The sequence below is a fragment of the Genypterus blacodes genome, unplaced genomic scaffold, assembly GCF_046128005.1.
Source record: "Genypterus blacodes isolate CSIRO-AG114 ecotype Tasmania unplaced genomic scaffold, CSIRO-AGI_Gbla_v1 ptg000070l_1, whole genome shotgun sequence".
Lineage (NCBI taxonomy): Eukaryota > Metazoa > Chordata > Actinopteri > Ophidiiformes > Ophidiidae > Genypterus > Genypterus blacodes.
Window position 1 is genome coordinate 1020527 of NW_027466880.1, and position 17416 is coordinate 1037942.

At 42.0% G+C, this 17416-nt stretch overlaps 3 protein-coding genes across 3 annotated transcripts; 1 reads left to right on the forward strand and 2 right to left on the reverse strand.

The window, feature by feature from the left end:
- The first annotated feature begins 1833 nt into the window (after positions 1–1833).
- Positions 1834–4962, forward strand: gpr84 (G protein-coupled receptor 84). The gene is made up of 2 exons (XM_076156427.1): positions 1834–1912; positions 2801–4962. The coding sequence occupies exon 2, from the start codon at positions 2802–2804 to the stop codon at positions 4023–4025; it is 1224 nt and encodes a 407-aa protein (XP_076012542.1). The 5' UTR covers positions 1834–1912; position 2801; the 3' UTR covers positions 4026–4962.
- Positions 4963–5488: 526 nt separating this feature from the next.
- Positions 5489–17115, reverse strand: stat2 (signal transducer and activator of transcription 2). The gene is made up of 24 exons (XM_076156425.1): positions 16953–17115; positions 13656–13790; positions 13420–13567; positions 12984–13079; positions 12672–12764; positions 12507–12585; positions 12267–12355; positions 12013–12164; positions 11544–11702; positions 11366–11455; positions 10782–10841; positions 10617–10637; positions 10421–10511; positions 10195–10242; positions 10022–10105; positions 9786–9884; positions 9556–9691; positions 9136–9188; positions 8959–9044; positions 8733–8869; positions 8440–8628; positions 7935–7989; positions 7641–7732; positions 5489–6528 (listed from the first exon to the last, which is right to left on the reverse strand). Exons 2-24 carry the CDS (start codon positions 13787–13789, stop codon positions 6317–6319), a joined length of 2403 nt encoding a protein of 800 aa, XP_076012540.1. The 5' UTR covers position 13790; positions 16953–17115; the 3' UTR covers positions 5489–6316.
- LOC143005190 (zinc finger MYM-type protein 1) lies at positions 13808–16901 on the reverse strand. The gene has a single exon (XM_076156426.1). The coding sequence runs from the start codon at positions 16499–16501 to the stop codon at positions 14360–14362; it is 2142 nt and encodes a 713-aa protein (XP_076012541.1). The 5' UTR covers positions 16502–16901; the 3' UTR covers positions 13808–14359.
- Positions 17116–17416: the final 301 nt, after the last annotated feature.

Genomic DNA, 17416 nt, shown 5'->3' on the forward strand with positions numbered 1-17416 from the left:
AGTTCCCCTTCATCACTTATGCGCCTGCCAATCACTGGATGGACTCCGCAGGCAGTTTGAAGGGAAACTAAAAAGAAACAAAACGTTGCTGTCTTCCTATCAAGCATGGGCTTTCTCAAGCACCCTCCAATCTGCAACTGACTATTTAACTTCATGTTACATATCCTCCACTGTACCTGTCCAAAACCCTACCTCTCTTGTGTTTAAATGGGCCCAGATCATCTCTGGAAGGGTTCATTACATATCCAAAGCATCAATGTTAACATGCTGGGTTAGACATAGTAGCTGCCTCTGATGTTACCTGCTATCATACTGTAGCTGTTACAGTTAGAGTGAATCTGTTTAGGTGGTCTAAAGACGATAAGGTACCAACAAGTTTTGGTATCGTTTCTGGCAAGTGTTTCTCAGTACTATATGTCTAAACTTTCACAGTCGACCTTCATGGTCTATATTCACCTCTGTGGGGCAAAGGGAGGAAGTTAGTGTGGCAGCGCAAACCACTAGAAAAAAAACATTGTCTTAAAATAATTAAAGTAAACCGGAAAGAGAAAGAGAACAATACAGACAAACCACGTTGAGGCCAATATGTAACGATCACCAGTAAAAGCTGAGCATTCCTCAATGTTTCCCCAAAGATAACACTCACAAGATGAAGCACATACAGTTATTAAAACCCCGTCTCCGTGGTGATGAGTCTTTATGTAAATGATTCGTCATATTGTATCACCTGTAGCTGCTCAGAGGAACGGAATAGATCGATTCAACACTGTGAGCGCAGCTGGATGGTTGATCTATAGCAGCAGATACTTGCAATATGTGCACCTTTGATTACGTTTTACCCCAATGTTCCCATACAAGGAGTGTGTTCACTGGGATGAAAGACACCAGCATACTTTACATTACAGAAGGGAGAATAAGGACCACATGCAGATTTGTTTCACCTACATAAATACGTCACAAAGCAGTGATGAGTAGTTGCAACTTTTTGATATTATCATAGGCCTGTGGTGGGACAAATCCTCTTTCAGTCAGGCAGATGACCTGATTGTTTTGTTCTTATCTTCTCTGCCTTGTGTTCTCCAGCCTGCGCTCACCCTCAACTGTCCCAGTGAAAGCTGTCGTGATGGGTTGTGACGGCCTAATGTTGTGTGACTGAACTAATTAGAAGGAGACTTTAGGACATGGAACTAGCAATACTTTAAGCACTCCTGCTAACTCCTCTTGTTAACTGCAATAAAAAAGATAATGTGTCTATAAATGTACTAATTGTTCTTTAGGAGACGTGTATTGAAACATTATTGTATAAGTAGATTATAAATGATGAGAGGTAAATGTTGGAGCTTCCTTATTGTTGAATTTAAAAAAAATTCTATATAAAAATCATTAAAGTGAATTTATGGTTGTAAGCAAAACTGGTGAGTTCCTTTTTTTAAAATAGGAAATGTATAACAGTGGATTACTAATAACCTCCATAAAGGCACTTAGGAAGAACATGTAACACACACATCAATACACACATGATTTCCTTGTTAATATTGAAATGGCACTGACTTAAAATTGTCCATTTCTTTGTTACTACTTTGTTCAGAGAGTAGCTTTGGTACAGCTGGAATACTTTTAATCATAAGTAGCTTGAACAGTAGCTTCCCCAATACTGGAGGTCACAGCTTCATTTCAGAATCTGACTCATTTTTAGCCCACAAGCAAAAGCCTCTTTTCCTGTGTTGATAGACGAAACAGAATCCCCCGTTTGATGCAATGTCACAATATAGGCCACTTAGGCAACAAAGAGAGAGCAATATAATACCAACAGGAAGTGCGTGGTCACACAGAGCAGCAGATCACCAAAGACAACATCACACATCATACAGAGCGACACATATAACGGCAGGAAACATTCACCAGCCTAAAGGTGAGAAATGCATTTATGTTATCATCTATGTGATCTTCATTTCTGTTTAAGAGGCTACAATGTAAATGAACAAATGGATTAAGTCCCTCCTGATTAAGCTCTCAGAATCTCTAGGGAAGGTTTCTTTTTTATATCAGAAAGATTAATTATAATGCATGTTTTACTTACCTGAGCCTCACAATCCATATACATCTAAATACATATGGAACTAAGAGTTGAAGGAGCTTAAATACATAAGAGAGTAGACATAGGAGGGTGTTTACATTACATTACAAAGTTTACACTGTGTGAAGAAAACAAAAAGAAAAAAAGAGAGATAGTAGGTAAGAAACTGCTTAGTAATTATCTGAGATGTTTCGTTCACAGTAAGTAACAATAATAGTTCTGTCCTCTGTCATTGGTTTATGGAAAGAACAATAGCTTATGCATACTGATGCGATTACAAGATAGATGAGTAAAAAAAATAAAGAAAAACCTGTCAAAAACCATTTTCAAAAACAACATGACATTATTTTACTATCAGTGATCATACTAACAGTGACAACCACAGACGATCAGGTTTCGATCAGCAAGGGGAAATGTGCACAAGGCGAGTCCTGGGCCATCTGACTTCAACTTCCCTTACCACCTTTCAGTAGACAAACTCATTTTCAAATGTTGCAAGTACCTAAAGATATCTGTGTGGATCCGTTTCTCTCACCCCACCTTTTTCCAAGTCCAAGAAGCATAAACTGCGATGAAAGCAAGACAATTGGGTTGTAACATTTAGCTGCAGATCCATTTACAATAAAGACGACTGAACACTGACTGGTGAATTTGTTTAAGCTCCTCAATAAGTGGATTTAGATTTAGATTTATGGCTAAAATGTGTCCGTGTATTCTGTTTAGGATGGAGTTTAATTACACAAACCAGACAGAGGGCGACACCTTCTCCTGCTACAGCCCCTCAGTGGAAGGATATCGATACTTTGCGGTGCTGTTGGGCTGCGTCGTAACCATCACTGGTACAGTGGGCAACATGATGACCATTCTGGCCTTTGCCTTCGACCCTCGTCTGAGGACTCGCTTCAATGTGCTGATCATCAACCTGGCCGTGGCTGATCTCCTGTACTGTACCATACTGCAGCCTATCTCAGTTGACTCCTACCTACACCTCCAATGGCGCAGTGGCCCGCTCTGGTGTCGCACCTTTGGCTTCCTCCTCTTCCTCTCCAACTCTGTCTCCATCATCACTCTTTGCTTAGTGGCAGTGAGCAGATACCTCCTGGTTGAGAAAAGAGCCATGTTTGACCGCATCTTCTCCAACCGTGGCCTGATCATTCTCCTGACCTGTACATGGGCTCTGGGCACAGTCAGCTTTGCCCCTCAATGGTCTGTGTTTGTGTTTGTACCACAGGTGTGCACATGCAGCTTCCACCGCACCAAGGGTCGACCCTACACCACCATTCTTCTCTTTTTCTACTTCTTCTTCAGCCTGGGCTGTGTTGGCGTATTCTACCTGCTCATATACAGACGAGTTCAGATTGCGTCACAAGCTCTGCTCCGCTACAGACCGAGCCGCCGCTCATCGAGGAAGAGACCACCTTTGACAAAGGGGGCAGAGGACAGCGGTGTGGAGAGCTGCACGACTAACACAGGCAGCTGTGAGGTGAGCGGCCCCTGGGAGTCCGCGGTAAAGAATGCAGAGGTCGCCTGGGAAAATCCCCATAAGGACTTTACGCAAGACGAAGCTTCACATTCATCTGCAGCCAAGGAGACTCCCTCTGCGCCTCCTTCAACCACACCTGCTCCCACCGCTGCAGCTTCCTCCTCCCACTCTGCAGCCTCAGGGGAGGACGGGGAATTCAAGCGTGTGACGCGGATGTGTTTCACTGTTTTCCTGTGTTTCGTGCTTTGCTTTGGCCCCTTCCTGTTGCTCAACATAGCTGACAAGAATAACCGTGCCCCACAGGTGGTGCACATGTTCACTGCAAACCTCACCTGGCTCAACAGCTGCATAAACCCTGTGCTCTATGCTGTCATGAATCGCCAGTTTCGACAGGCCTACTACGTGTTACTCAGCAGGGCCGCTGCACCCTTTACCTGCCTCTGGCGCCCTGGGCTGAGCTCCTGAACTGTGGCGAAGGCGAGCCAGACAATTACTTTTCTTTCCAACTTCATCATTGATGAGAAAAAGCTAATTCTGTATCAGCTGGTAACTGAAACCCTACATCAACTCACAGCTACAAGACATTTGTCCACCTGTCCCCCTCCAGGGACCCACACAGAGCTATGATCACCTCTGTCTGTGTACACACACACACACACATTGCCGCTGGTTCATAAACAGAGCCAAGTTCCGTAAATGTTTCTTTACTGTTTATATCACTTAACCCCAGGAAGGAGTCCACATCATTAATGTTCTTCTCTGAGTAGGTTACACGTGTATTTATTGCCTTTGTATATTAATATAAGGTTTATGTTTATTTCAACCTTGTTAAAGTTAATCCTAAATTATGGTTAGTAATAGTGACATTTATTTTAATTATTAATCTGTAAAAAATTACTGTTTTTGTGCAATATCGTAACCTTTGTTTTTATTACAGTAATGGGTTCACAGTCACCAACGTGACTGTGAAAACATACATTTACAGCATCCCTGTATGCAACATACAGTGGGTTTAATCAAAGTTGTCTGGTTTTGCAAATGTGGTAATGCCCATGATCCAAAATGATGTGACAATGCTTAGTTTTCACTTCAATAACTTTTGTGTTTGCCAGCCTACCAGCACCTAAGAGCTAAAAAAAACATGGGGAAACTCTGCCGTCCACAACAGAGGACTGCTCATTTTCATATATTCCCCTTTGAGTGGTTCAGTGTGTGGAAATGGGCAAAAACAACACAGTGTTTTCCATAGATAAGTGTTATTTATAATGTAATGTTGATTTGTTTTATATAAATAACATAGAAAGATTTTGAAGCCGTCCATTCATTCATCCTCGGTCAGTTGGACACTGCTCCTGAGCTCTTTACAAACCTGCTAAATATACATACACATGATTAGACGCTTACACACTACTCTTCATGTGTATTCTGTATGTATGCTTTGTCTTTATTTTGTATTTAATTGTATTTTACAGTCCATGTTGTGGTTGGGTGAGCTCTTTGAATAACAAATGAAAGGAACGAAACATCGCCACCTGCAGTTTCCTGTCTGCACTGCAGTGACAACATATGAAGACTTCATTTGCAAGGACAGAAAGACTCCATTTGTCATGAAAGTAAGTCATCCAGGTTATATCAATCAAACTATTGTGAAAAACAATATCTATTTTTGCATATGAACTAAAATACCCAATGAAACGCCCAATAATACACAAACAGCACAGGACATTCCAGTCTAACACAATACTTCTTCTTTCAGCAATACAGGAACACATGAGGTCACTCGTACGTGTTGCCGTTTCAGCGCTGTAAATCTGAAACCTGTGTGATAAAAAAAAAAGATGATGTCCATATCATGTGGTGCTTTGTGTAGTGGGAGGAGTGGAGGCCTTCATTCTTTAGAGATTCTGACAGCCAGTAAATACTCACAGTTTATCCTCACACACTATGGTATCTTTTTTATTTCTTTTCACAAAGGATGTACTTCTTACCAAGAACATTATACATTAAGTATTGTGAAATGAGTGATTAACTCGGCAAAAAAAGAGAAAAAGGAAAACATCATATTATCCTCGGTACTCTCAAGTAAACTGAAAGTAACTGGATCGTTCATTTACAACATTCATACAATCAGGTACCCAATAGTTCCATTTTGACTCCTACATTTTCCACTTTTTACAAAAGCACATAAGAGGAGAAAATGGGACACAGCAACATAATTTAAACTCAAGGATCTATATTTAAAACAATAAATTAGGTGCAGCCGGTGCAAGGTGCAAGAGATTGTGCCCATTTTGTTCTAGAGGAAACTAGATTAAAATGGAAATGTACATTATCTGTATTTCCTCTTAGAAGCCTTAAAAACTTTGAGGAAGTGCAACTCTTAACAGGAGAGGAAGAGGAAGAAGAATGTCTTTTTTTTTCTCCACAAAACAACCAAATGTGTTCTCTGCATTTATCCCATCCATGAGGAGCAAAGCCAAGCCCAAGTCCAGCAATATTTGACCAACTCAAGAGTGCCCGTTTGATTTGTTATGTACACTACGTGTGCATGTAGTTTTTTTATGTATAAGTATAGCTGACAGTGCATTTGAATGCTATGCAGTGGCTCTGTTGTGTATAATGCACATGCTTATTGGAAGAGTGCCCGTTTGATTTGTTATGTACACTACGTGTGCATGTAGTTTTGTTATGTATAAGTATAGCTGACAGTGCATTTGAATGCTATGCAGTGGCTCTGTTGTGTATAATGCACATGCTTATTGGAAGACCAAGGAAGGAGAGGGAACTTGAAAATTGAAATCGCACAGACTCCGATCATAGGACAGCATATCAGAATCGAGGAGGGAGGGGTTGTTGAGATACCCCAGTAAATCTGTGTCTGGGATTGCCAAGTTGTCGGACAGCATAGGGTCAATATCGCACTGGACTCCTGGAGGCGACTCGGGAGGAAGAGGATCCTCATCTTGGACTGAGGGCAGAGAGACAGAAGAGAAAAATACAGTTAATGTTGTCATAGCCGTGTAGATGCGAGGTCTTTAAACAGCTTTTTAACAGGCAAAAGGTGTGTTAAAAACAAACATGAGGAAAACACATACATGCTGTAGAAAGTGAGGAGACAGCAGTTTGAGAGTATGCTTGAGCCGTTGGAGAAATGGCCCAAAGTTCCGTAAGCACTCATTCAACTGCCTACAGAGAGGGGTTAATCAAATCCAAATATCGCCCAAGATACTTCATCTTCCAAATAACAATGTCAGTGGCCTTGTTCAGAACATCATTCCGCCTCAGAATGATTTTAGAGACATTGGATCAGTGAACACGTCAGTTTAACCTTTAAGCTGCGACAGAGCTTCTTCACGGCATTGGTTCTTTGCTGTAGTGACCAGAGGAGCGGTGAGGGTGATCACGCTCTAATCAATAACCTGTTTAAACTTGACCCCGGGGCGACAGGGAGCCTTGATTGGAGGACCACTCGGCCTTGATGGAGGTATGCACTTTCTGAGTGTCTTCTCATTGTTACCAGATATTGATTACACAGTTCCAACACATTTTCCAGCCTTTTTCAGACTGTGAATGTTGGACAAAGAAATGAAAAGTAGATCAAAAGATTAGAGGATCAATCAGATCCCCGACAATTAATGCATGCTACTATACTACTACTACTCCATATCCTCGTCCTTCTCCTACTGTCACTACTACTACTTACAATCGTAAAAAAGCAAGAGGGTGTTACCTTTGATTTTTAATATTGATTATTAAGGATTATTTTGATCTTATAAGGGTTTAAGTGCAGGAAGAAAGAAACACTATACCATTAAGTTAAATAAACTTGTTAGTAAGAGTTCAGCCTAACCCAGTCACCCGTCAGATGTTATGTTTGGACTAAGGACGCATGCAGCTGCATGAGAAATCAGTTCAACAAATTCACCGCTGTGTCCTGGCATCTATCTATACAGCATCTTCCCTTTTATGATTTTCGAGTATGCCTAATGACACAAAGGGCAGGACAGAGCTCGGCGATGAAGGTTAAACTGATTGGTTGGGTTTGAGCAGGCTGGGACGGCGAGGAGAGCCACCACTCACCAGCTGCCTCTGCACACGGGCCATTCATTAGCTCCATGCATTCACCCTCTGCCATGTCAGAAGGCATGGGTGACCTTGCCTCCAGTGAGTTCCTACATGACCAATGACAAACACTCATTACAACCAGTTGTTCAAGTTTTTAAAAATTGTGGGTCGTCAGTCCATTTTCATTGTTTTCGATTGGTTATCGTATGAAAACCACACATGTAGAAGAACACTGTATACAGGGAGGGTAGGGAGTAATCCAGTTTGGTTTTAATGAAATCAAGCAAGGAACAGGAAGCATATACTTACTCTTTTGAAATGAACATCAGCTTGGTTCTGATGTACTTGAAGTAAGGACTGTGCTCTGAAAGAGAACACATTCATACATGAGGCAATGTGTCGTATTCGTCACAGTGACTGACTGGAACATGAATCGTCTGCTGTTCTTTCTGGCTTTAGTTATGCTCTTTTAGGGGCTGAATTGTGTACAACAGGGTCAAAGTGTCACATTCATAAAGCTCTTTGTATATTTCAGCAGCAATGGGAAGGTACGGGAGCAGTTTCAGTGTGACATCATGCTCACAGTGGACAGGCTAACAGTAACAAATAAAAAGTACAACCAAAGGACATTAAGTGAAATCGCTGTGGTACTTTTGGGAGCTTTAGATGGGCTCGATCAGTTCAATCAACCTTTCTCCTTACACATATCTTACTGTTCTAGTAAAACAAAATATAGACATAGCTGCCACCTACAGGACACTGAACGTACAGACTTTAAGATTTAAGGGTCAAACATTCATTTCTGCCACAGTACCTCCTATCTTGTCAGCGTAGTATTTCCCAAAAGCCTCGTCTTTGGGAGTGTTGGGGTAAAGGTAAGCCAGGGGGTTTTCCGGGACATTCTCTGCTACCATGATCTGGAATTCCCTGATGATTTCTTGAAAGGGGATCTGGCTGAGGTCGACCTTGGTGAAGGGCTGAACGGTCTTTATGGTGGGCTCGCCTGAGATACAGACGAGGATCGCACAGAGAAACAGACGAGTGTGACCGATGTGGAGATTTGAAGAGCGAGTGTGTAGACTTCATTGAGTAATACGAGCAACTCACCGTTTTCGAGGAAGTCCACCCAGGAGAAGGTGATGCTGCCAATGATGCTTTCACTGAAGCGCAACAAGAACGTGCCTCTCTGCTTTGTCTTCAGGAGGGACTTCTCTTTGGCTTTGTTCACAAAACCAATGATGAGTCTGTGGTGCAGAGGAGAATACAAATAATTATGTATTATTATGTACCAGGTATTTACGACATCACCTGAAACAGATCACAGTATACACACCCATCCTTCCAAAGGTTTTCAAGGTAGGTTTTCACCATCACCAAGATGCCGTCAAACCACAGCCAGAAAGTGTCAGGAGTGTTCTCCTGGGGCAGAGGAGAAGGAAAGGGTCAATAATACACACACTGTGTTCATTATCAAACTACACATTCATAAAATCTTTATAAAACTTCTCACCTTGCAAAATTTGGCCCAACTAATTTTGCAGGTGTCATAGTTCTGCTTCTTTCCTGATGGGATAAAAAAAGATCACAATGAAAACACGTTACATAGCTTTTCATTTCTCATAACCAGCTTGTGCAATCCTAATACATCTGACATTGCAACGTGGACTGTACACATGTTCCTTTGTTATACTGAATCCAGACACTGTAAAGTTTCCCTGGACATTTTGAAAAGATGTGCTTGCATAACTGGTATGCTTAAATGGCGTAATGATGTGCAAGGACACCAGTTGTGTCTGCGATATGACCAACAGTCTTGCATCAATCGACAAACGTGCTCTGATCACTTCACCTCTCTCATAGCTACAGTAGTGTAATGTTGGGCAGGACATCCGAGACATCAAGCAACACTTTTGACAGATGCAGCATTTACCAAAGAGTTTGTGTGCTATCATTGCCCGCTGGTCGTCGTCGAGACCCCGTTTGGTTGCAGAGAGGAACTGCCAGCTCAGCATCTCTCCAAACTGTGGCCAAGTGGCTGCAGGGCAGTTGGCAAATAACATGATTTCCTAGAGGTGCACACACACACACACACACACATTTAATATTCATTCTTGGAGGGTTTCTATTGGCTGCGCTGTGCTGCTGCTGATGACCCGTTACCGTTGTGTCCTGACAGATCATGTTGAACCACAGGACCGAGGCCCAGGCGCTTTGCTGCTGGCTGGAGTTGGAGATGATGATCACCGGGAGGGACGAGGCCTGCGTTTGTTACACAGAGAGCGACATCGTATATTCAGTTCACCATTCCACGCGCTTAACGATGTACAGAGTGACACAAACATCCATTTCTCTACAAATCCAACAGAGAAATGTAAAAGACACAAAGAAAACTCCACCTGCAGGTTCACAGACAAGCCTTTCATCTCAAACACAGTGTCGAAATAGATGATGTGCAGCTCCTCTGTCACACTGAGAGAGATCTGTGAACAACACACACAGGTTATGATACTGGTGTTTACGTCGTTAAGTGATTAAATCTATTGAATTAAAATTGTCATAGTGAACTCACATCACTGACTCCTTTGCCACTGCCTCCAACCTTCTGCTCCTTGAGAGTCTGCCAGCAAAAACAGTAAAAAGGAGGAGAATGTGTCTAAAATGACATCATCACTTTTACAGCTTATATTGATTATCCATATTCATGCAGAGCTACAGTATACATATGTGACCCTTGTGTCATTTATTCACTATGACAACAATGGTGAGTTATCAGTAAGTCCAACATTCTGGCTCACCAGGTGTCTAAAGTCTGCCACCATGCCTCCGCTTTGACTCTCTGCCATCAGCGCCTTGGTGTCTGTGCCCAGGACGTTGAAACGTCTGTATCTACAAGTGTGAGCAGGGAAAATGACATCCCATTCAATGAGGTGACTAAACAAAACTGTGGCTATCGTTTGACATGTCAGCCATAGATACATAACAGCGACTCACCCTTTGATTGGAGGAGCAGTCCTAATTTTTTTTAGGGTAGAAAAGGAGTAACAGTGTTCAGTCAGCGGGACATAAAAGCAGCATTCTCAATAGGTTTAAAATGGGAACTGCGTGCTACAGGTTCCTGTGAATGTTAGGAGGATTTGAAGGAGGATTTGATCTCACCTGACCATGGACACTTTGACCTTCATGGTGTGGTTCAGCTCAGGAAACTTAACAAGAAGTCTGAAAAAGTTACGGCAGAGCTCCGTGTTAAATGTGTTTAAAATATAATATATAATGATGATAAAACATTTGCAGTGCTTTTAATAAATCCTTATATGGCCATCTGCTGGAGACACGGTGTCACTGCATTTTTGCGGTGTTAAATGTCCTATCAATGAGCCACTTTAAGAAACAAATCCCTATACAGTTTCAAATACAAACACATGTATTACGTGAGTCTTCATCTTCCACTTAAAGTAAAAAAGAAAAAAAAAAGAATAACAAAATCATCTGCTTTTGACTTCAAACGAAATTATGGGATGTTTGCAAGTCTGAGTGGTTTTAGCAAGAGTTTAATTTCAAGTCATTTCTGTAAAACATTTACTGTTAACTTGAAACAACAAATCTTTAGGATCATAAACCTTGTGATCTTTTGAAAACACTATTTTCAGATTTTATTTGTTTGAATTACTTTAAGAGAGACCCAGAGATGCCCATTATGTTAAATGTGTTTACGTGCATTACAACATAGCAATAGTCTGCACCTGGTCTTCACAGAGAATTGGACGTTGGTGCGGAGGACCAGCGGGCCTTTCCCCTGAGGCATGGACGGCTGGGTCTCCACCACAAAGGCACTAAAAAAAAAAGTAAAGCCACAGAATTTAACATGCAGACGGTGAGAGGGAGCACGGGCGAATCAGAAATTAAGTCTGTGACAAAGACCTCTTGAGTAATTTTATCAGAAGAGTATCAGCTCTTTTCTGCAGATCTGGTTTCATGGCTTTCACAGGGTCGCCCGCATAGGTCACCTTTCCCATCAGCTCCTCCAACTTATTCAGAAACTCACGCACCTGGAAAATACACACTGCCACACAGGTGAACCTACAAAACAGAAGAGAAGACAGACGTGATGAAGACGTTCATGCTCATGGTATGTAGTAAAATGGCAGTATTTGACTGAATGCATCTAATCCTGTACATTAAAATATCAAATTAACAGCATGTTCTTGTTTTCTGGGCAATTTGGACAGTTACCCACCATGCAGACCATAATATGTAAAAATGTATCTTTAAATAGGGCTGTTACAATCACATTGCATTATGCTGAAAATCAATTAATAATCTTTGGGTTCTAAGGCTGATCAAACATTCATGATAGTCAGAGTTTGTGGAGATTAAAGCGTGATCATACCACTTCTCCAGCTGATCCAGGCAAACGTTGTCTGGCGCTCCGATGCAGGCTTTCTGCTGCCTCCTCTGCCACTCTACCAGCTCCTTGTCCACCAGCGTCTCCGTCAGCTTCTCAGCTCGGCTCAGAACCTTACAGAGGTCTGAGAGCGTGGACTGTGACAGTGGATCAAAGATGATGAGGGGGGAAGCTCCAATGATTTTTTTAGGAGTTAGCTGAGAGTTACTATGTAACTTCAAAGCGTGGAAAGTTCATACCTTTCTACAATCATTCAGTTTGTTGATAAGACCCTGAAGAACTCTTGTTTGATGATTCTTCGTTGGCTCATCTACCCCAGCTGCATCAACTGTAGAGTTTCCAAAGAGGGATCACATTTTCCATTCAAGGCAGGCAAAAAACAGAAGCGTGAGTCAGTGAGTCAGCCCACGTAATTACTCATCACAGAAGAGAAATGACGAAGACCGTGTTACAAAAACAAAACCTTTTAACATGCATACCTTCCATCTTGTGGGTTTTGAATTTAAAATCAAATTCATCTTGCTGTTCCTCCAGACATATCAAGGTATGCTCCATGCACTGTGTTCCAACAGCAGACAAACAATGTAAACAGCGGTGCCATAAACTCAGAAAGCTCACACACGACTTCACACGGCGGCACACACCTGCACATCGTTCCTGAGGCCGGCCATTTGACGCTCAAGTTCCAACTGGCTGTTTGTCTCCATGGCTTCTGGCTCGACACGCAAAAACTGAACCTGGGAAAGAAGAAAGGATGAAGAGCAGGCGAGAGGGTAAGGAATCGTTCAGATATGATACAGGATAATGTCCATTCAAAGCGAAGACTATGCCTGATGCTTTATCTGTACTACTTTTAGTAGCCAAGGAATGTTTAATGGCATACCGTTTGGTAAATATGCTCTATTTCTGTGCCTGGTACAGTATGTGGCAGTAACACACTGTACAGTTTCTCTTACCTGCTCAGCCAACTCAGCACTCTGGAGGATTTCCCTCTCTTTCTGAAGGAACCACAGGATGATCTTTGCCAGGAGACACGGTTCATCCAGGAATTTCTGCAGGGAGGGAGCCACAAGTAATGCACAAATCCACTCGATATACCTATTAAGAGATTTCTTAAGATACAGACTTCAAAACTGACCATAGCTTTCTATGATATTAATTTGAGGCAATAGTTAGACCACAAGGAAACTCTCAAATGTAGAAGGGGCAGATTGATAAAGAATGTGCCCAAATTCATCCTGTGAATATCTGGGTATAATTGAAAGCTGGTCATGTGGAGGAGCATTCAGCGGTTTGTGATGGCTATGGAAAAGGACTTCATTTAGACTTGCAGTAAAAAACAAGTGCCACAAAAACACAAAATCAGTTCACATGTATCCCCACAAGACAGACCTGGAAAGTCTGTTTGTAACGCCTGATGTTGTGCTGCAGTAAGAATGACTCCTTCTGTTGCACAAAGCGGCTGTGTTGAATATCCAGATTCTCCAGTAGGACCTGGAACAGCACCTGAGCAAAGTCATAGTCCTTTGCTGCTCGCTCCCTAAAGAACACATACACAGCACATTATATTAGTACGAAACATGTGACTATAACAATAACAAGGGCTCAAGAGATAAGAGCTGTCTTACCACTCCTGTTTCTCTATCCAAGCAGCCAGGTAGTGTCGCACATCCATAGGTAAAGCATCCCTGTCATACAGCTCATCAAGCTGGTGACTGTACACAGCAGGAAGCTGCCTCAGTTTGTCCCACTGCGTCTCCATCCTGACACACACACACACACACAGTTGTTTTAGTGCACCTAAGCTTATTTGTATCTGTTATCATCGTAACACCAAGCACACCGATACAAGACAACGACATCTGATAAACATACAACACCACATTAATGCAAATAATGATTAATATGTCTATATTAATACATGACACAAGTTTAATTTAATGTGACGTGCTGTGAGGTTCGTGGCTGGGGCGGGGACTCTTTCAAAGTCAGATTTACAAATACCGTATATTAATTCAACAGAGTAGCAAAAATTCACACCATTCAACTGGCTGCTTGCACATTGACTACTGGTTATGTTTCATATCCCATATCAGCATTCTTTACACACACATATGTAGATATTTGGCGAAAGAAGAGTGTTCAATGTATAGCGGCTCAGAGAGAGCACATTTGCTCTGCTGCACCCTCCGTGTGTTCTTCATTTGCAATCACAATTCCACAATTCATACTCATTCGATACAATGAAAGTATATACAGTCCAGAACAAAAAGACAAGCAAGTAGTTTTGCTCTTTAAAATGTCAGCAGTCAGAGTGTATGCATGTTTACCTTTACTTGAAAATAAAGTCCATTCGCCCATCCTTCTGGACAAAGATCTCTATGACTTTGTTGTAAAAGTCCTCTTTGTCTTCTTTTAGTTTTAAAAGTCTCTCCGTCTCTATAGAGATTATTGCTACGGATGAAAGTTGTCCTTGATCAGTCTGATTCTGACTGTATGTTTTCAGTCTTTTCAAAGCAGAGAATGGCCTTTCCACAGACGCTGCTGTAGCCGGTACAGTGAGCACCACCAGCTGAAGTAACTTTGTCACCTCAGGAACAGTCTTCATCAGATCCTTCTGGGCCAAAAAGCTGAGAAGCTGTCCAGGAGATTTACATTCATTCCTCACCGTTTGTGAGCTATAAAGTCCGATGAGATCAGACTTAAGTCTATCAAAGTCAAAGAATCTAGCATATTTTGACAGGCTCTTCATTTTGGTGTCATCAAAATGTTTTGACATTTCCTCAAATTTTGTACAATCGACCAAACCAAGGAAAGCTAGCTCACCAAAATCATCAAACCTAGCTTTCAGTTGAACACTGACATTGTCCAGAACGTCATGAAACATTTGTTTCCTCTCATCTCTGACTGACTGATTACTTTGGACACTATCTGTCAGCCCAAGTGTGGCGCATTTCTGCTCAAATCGCTCATAGAAACTGTCAAACTCCTGTTTCTGGCGTTCCACAACTCCAATTGTGTCCTGTATTTGTGCACAACAAAATCTGATGTCCATCACTTTGTTCTGCAGCACTCTAAGAAGTGCACCCGTTTCACTGAAAATGTCCTTATATGCCATAATGAAAAAGCATGTTGACGCTTGAGTCAGCCATCGATCATATCCAGTGGCCATCATTAGCGTGTCAATATCCCAACTATCTGGATTTTCACTCATAATATGGAATACAGCACGCAGATCAGATTGGAACATGCTTATTGTACGCAACAGCCTAGAATTGGAGCTCCATCTCGCGGGCGCTGCTCTTGGTAAATGTCGCTTCACAACATCCTCCAGTAAATGAGTGAGCTTCGCGGACTTACTGAAAAATGCCCCTAGCCCCTCCACTGTTTTAAAAAAAGTCCTACTCTGAGGCATGCATTTTGCTGAATGCGTGAGCAACTGGTTCAACTTGTGTGCGTAACAGTGGGTAAAAATGGCTCCAGGCATCTTTTCTTTGATCTTGGCCTGCACCCCTTTGAGATCTGACGCTATCACAGCCGCTCCGTCATAAGTCAGAGCTACCAGCTTTTCGGCACACTTGTATTTCTCCAACACTCCCAAGATGTACTCAGCTGTAGCAGTGGCTCGTCTGTCATTACTCACATCATCAAATCCCAAGAAGGCTTCCCTCAGTTCACAGGATACCTCACTTTCAGCCATATAACGCAAAATGACAGAGATCTGGGCTTTGTTTGTGCCATCTGCTGCCTCGGCTACTTCTACAGCAACAAATAGGGCAGCCTTAATCTCCTTTTTTATATCGTTTCTTATCACGTCACTTATTGCTTCAATTAAATTCTCCTGAATACTGTTTGATAAGCCAGAAAACACAGCGGATGTCTCCAAATGTCTAGCTAACCTCTCATCTTTTTCAGCAAAAGCATGTAACAGCTCTACAAAGTTGCTACGGTTAGAAGAGGTCGTACTCTCATCGTTACCACGAAATGCTAATTCCTGTTTGGCTAGGAAGCACGTTGCATTAATGAGGTCTTTTAAAATCTCTCGGTTTTCCTTTACCTTAGCATTGTGGACGCTAATATTTAGTCTCCGCTCTTTCAACGCCAAATCTACCCTTACGCTTCCAAAAGTTTTTAAAGCAATTTGGCTTTGAATGTGAGAAGTTGAACTTTCATGTCTGCTAAGGCTCCTTTGAAGATTTTTCAAGTCAGAAAATCCCGTTGTAGTCCAGACATTGTCACCCGACGTAGAAAACAACAGGCAGGGAAAGCAGAAAAGGCGGTTTCTCGTTTCACATCCACACAGCCAGTCTTTCCTGGTGTACCACTCCGGTTGAAACGACCGTGTTATCTTCTGTCCCGTCGTTTGAAGCAAATCTTTGAGCTCCGGCATCCGTCTTCCATCATTTATCACTTCCAGTTTTGACTGAGAGTCCAGTTTTGAGAAATGTTGTAGCTTATATATATAATCTTCCATTTTTGCAGTGAGGGCAAAATAAACCAACTCATGCGGTGCACGTACAACTTTCTATACTATTACTTTGTTTAGCTACCCACAATGCCATTTGTCTGTAATAATAATAATACCTGGAGAAGAACAACAGCGGAACAAGCTCGTGAGCTCACACAGACACACACGCCCCCTCAGTGAGGCAGAGGTACTGCCTGCCTCTCTCCCCCCCCCAGTTCAGTATTTTCCAGTATTTGAACAGGTAAGTACACAGATTTACTGCACTGCCTACCCTGCCTCCCCTGAGCGCACGTATTAAAACAATATATTTTACAAAACGCCAAACATACGTATCTTTTAATGATTAAACAATATACAGTATTTGATTTGTATGTTTGGCGTTTTGTAAAATTCACCCAAAATTCAAAATAACATCAATACAACATATTTATCCCGACAGTAACAGCGTTTTACTCACCTTATTTGTAACCAGTCTAAGCCCACTAAAGCTACAAGTATTCAGATACTTGTACACTAATCTTCGTGCATAGAACGCGTGTCAAAGGTGGTTGTCGATAACACTCCACACAAAAACAAAGTACATTGTGAGCGGAAATGTATTTCCTGCATTTGATCCTCTTTTTCATTCGTTCGCTATTTGTTCCGCCCAACATCTACGCGAGTTTACACCGGCCTCCATTTTGGTTCCATTACTAGGTTGGCGTTGGGGCTTCGGACTCAAAATGGTTGACACACAGACACAGTTTCCCAAACAACCTAGACGTAAAGATCTGATTGGTAGATGGGAACGCTGAGGAGGACAGATCATTGGTTAAATCTTCCTGTCAATTTCAAGCAAGGGGCGCGGCGAAGCAGATAGAAACTTACAGCGCCGCCTGAAACCTTCCAAGAAATGACGTTGTGAAACCTATGAAGCGAAAG

Excerpts from the sequence above, each read along its gene's own strand:
- stat2 (XM_076156425.1), bottom strand. The coding sequence starts at position 13,789 with ATGGAGACGCAGTGGGACAAACTGAGGCAGCTTCCTGCTGTGTACAGT. Across the intron at positions 10,243-10,420 it reads TGGCAGACTTTAGACACCTG|ACTCTCAAGGAGCAGAAGGT; the intron begins GTGAGCCAGAAT and ends TTTTGCTGGCAG. Across the intron at positions 6,529-7,640 it reads CCCGTGTGCAGAGGCAGCTG|TCCAAGATGAGGATCCTCTT; the intron begins GTGAGTGGTGGC and ends CTCTGCCCTCAG.
- gpr84 (XM_076156427.1), top strand. The coding sequence starts at position 2,802 with ATGGAGTTTAATTACACAAACCAGACAGAGGGCGACACCTTCTCCTGC.
- LOC143005190 (XM_076156426.1), bottom strand. The coding sequence starts at position 16,501 with ATGGAAGATTATATATATAAGCTACAACATTTCTCAAAACTGGACTCT.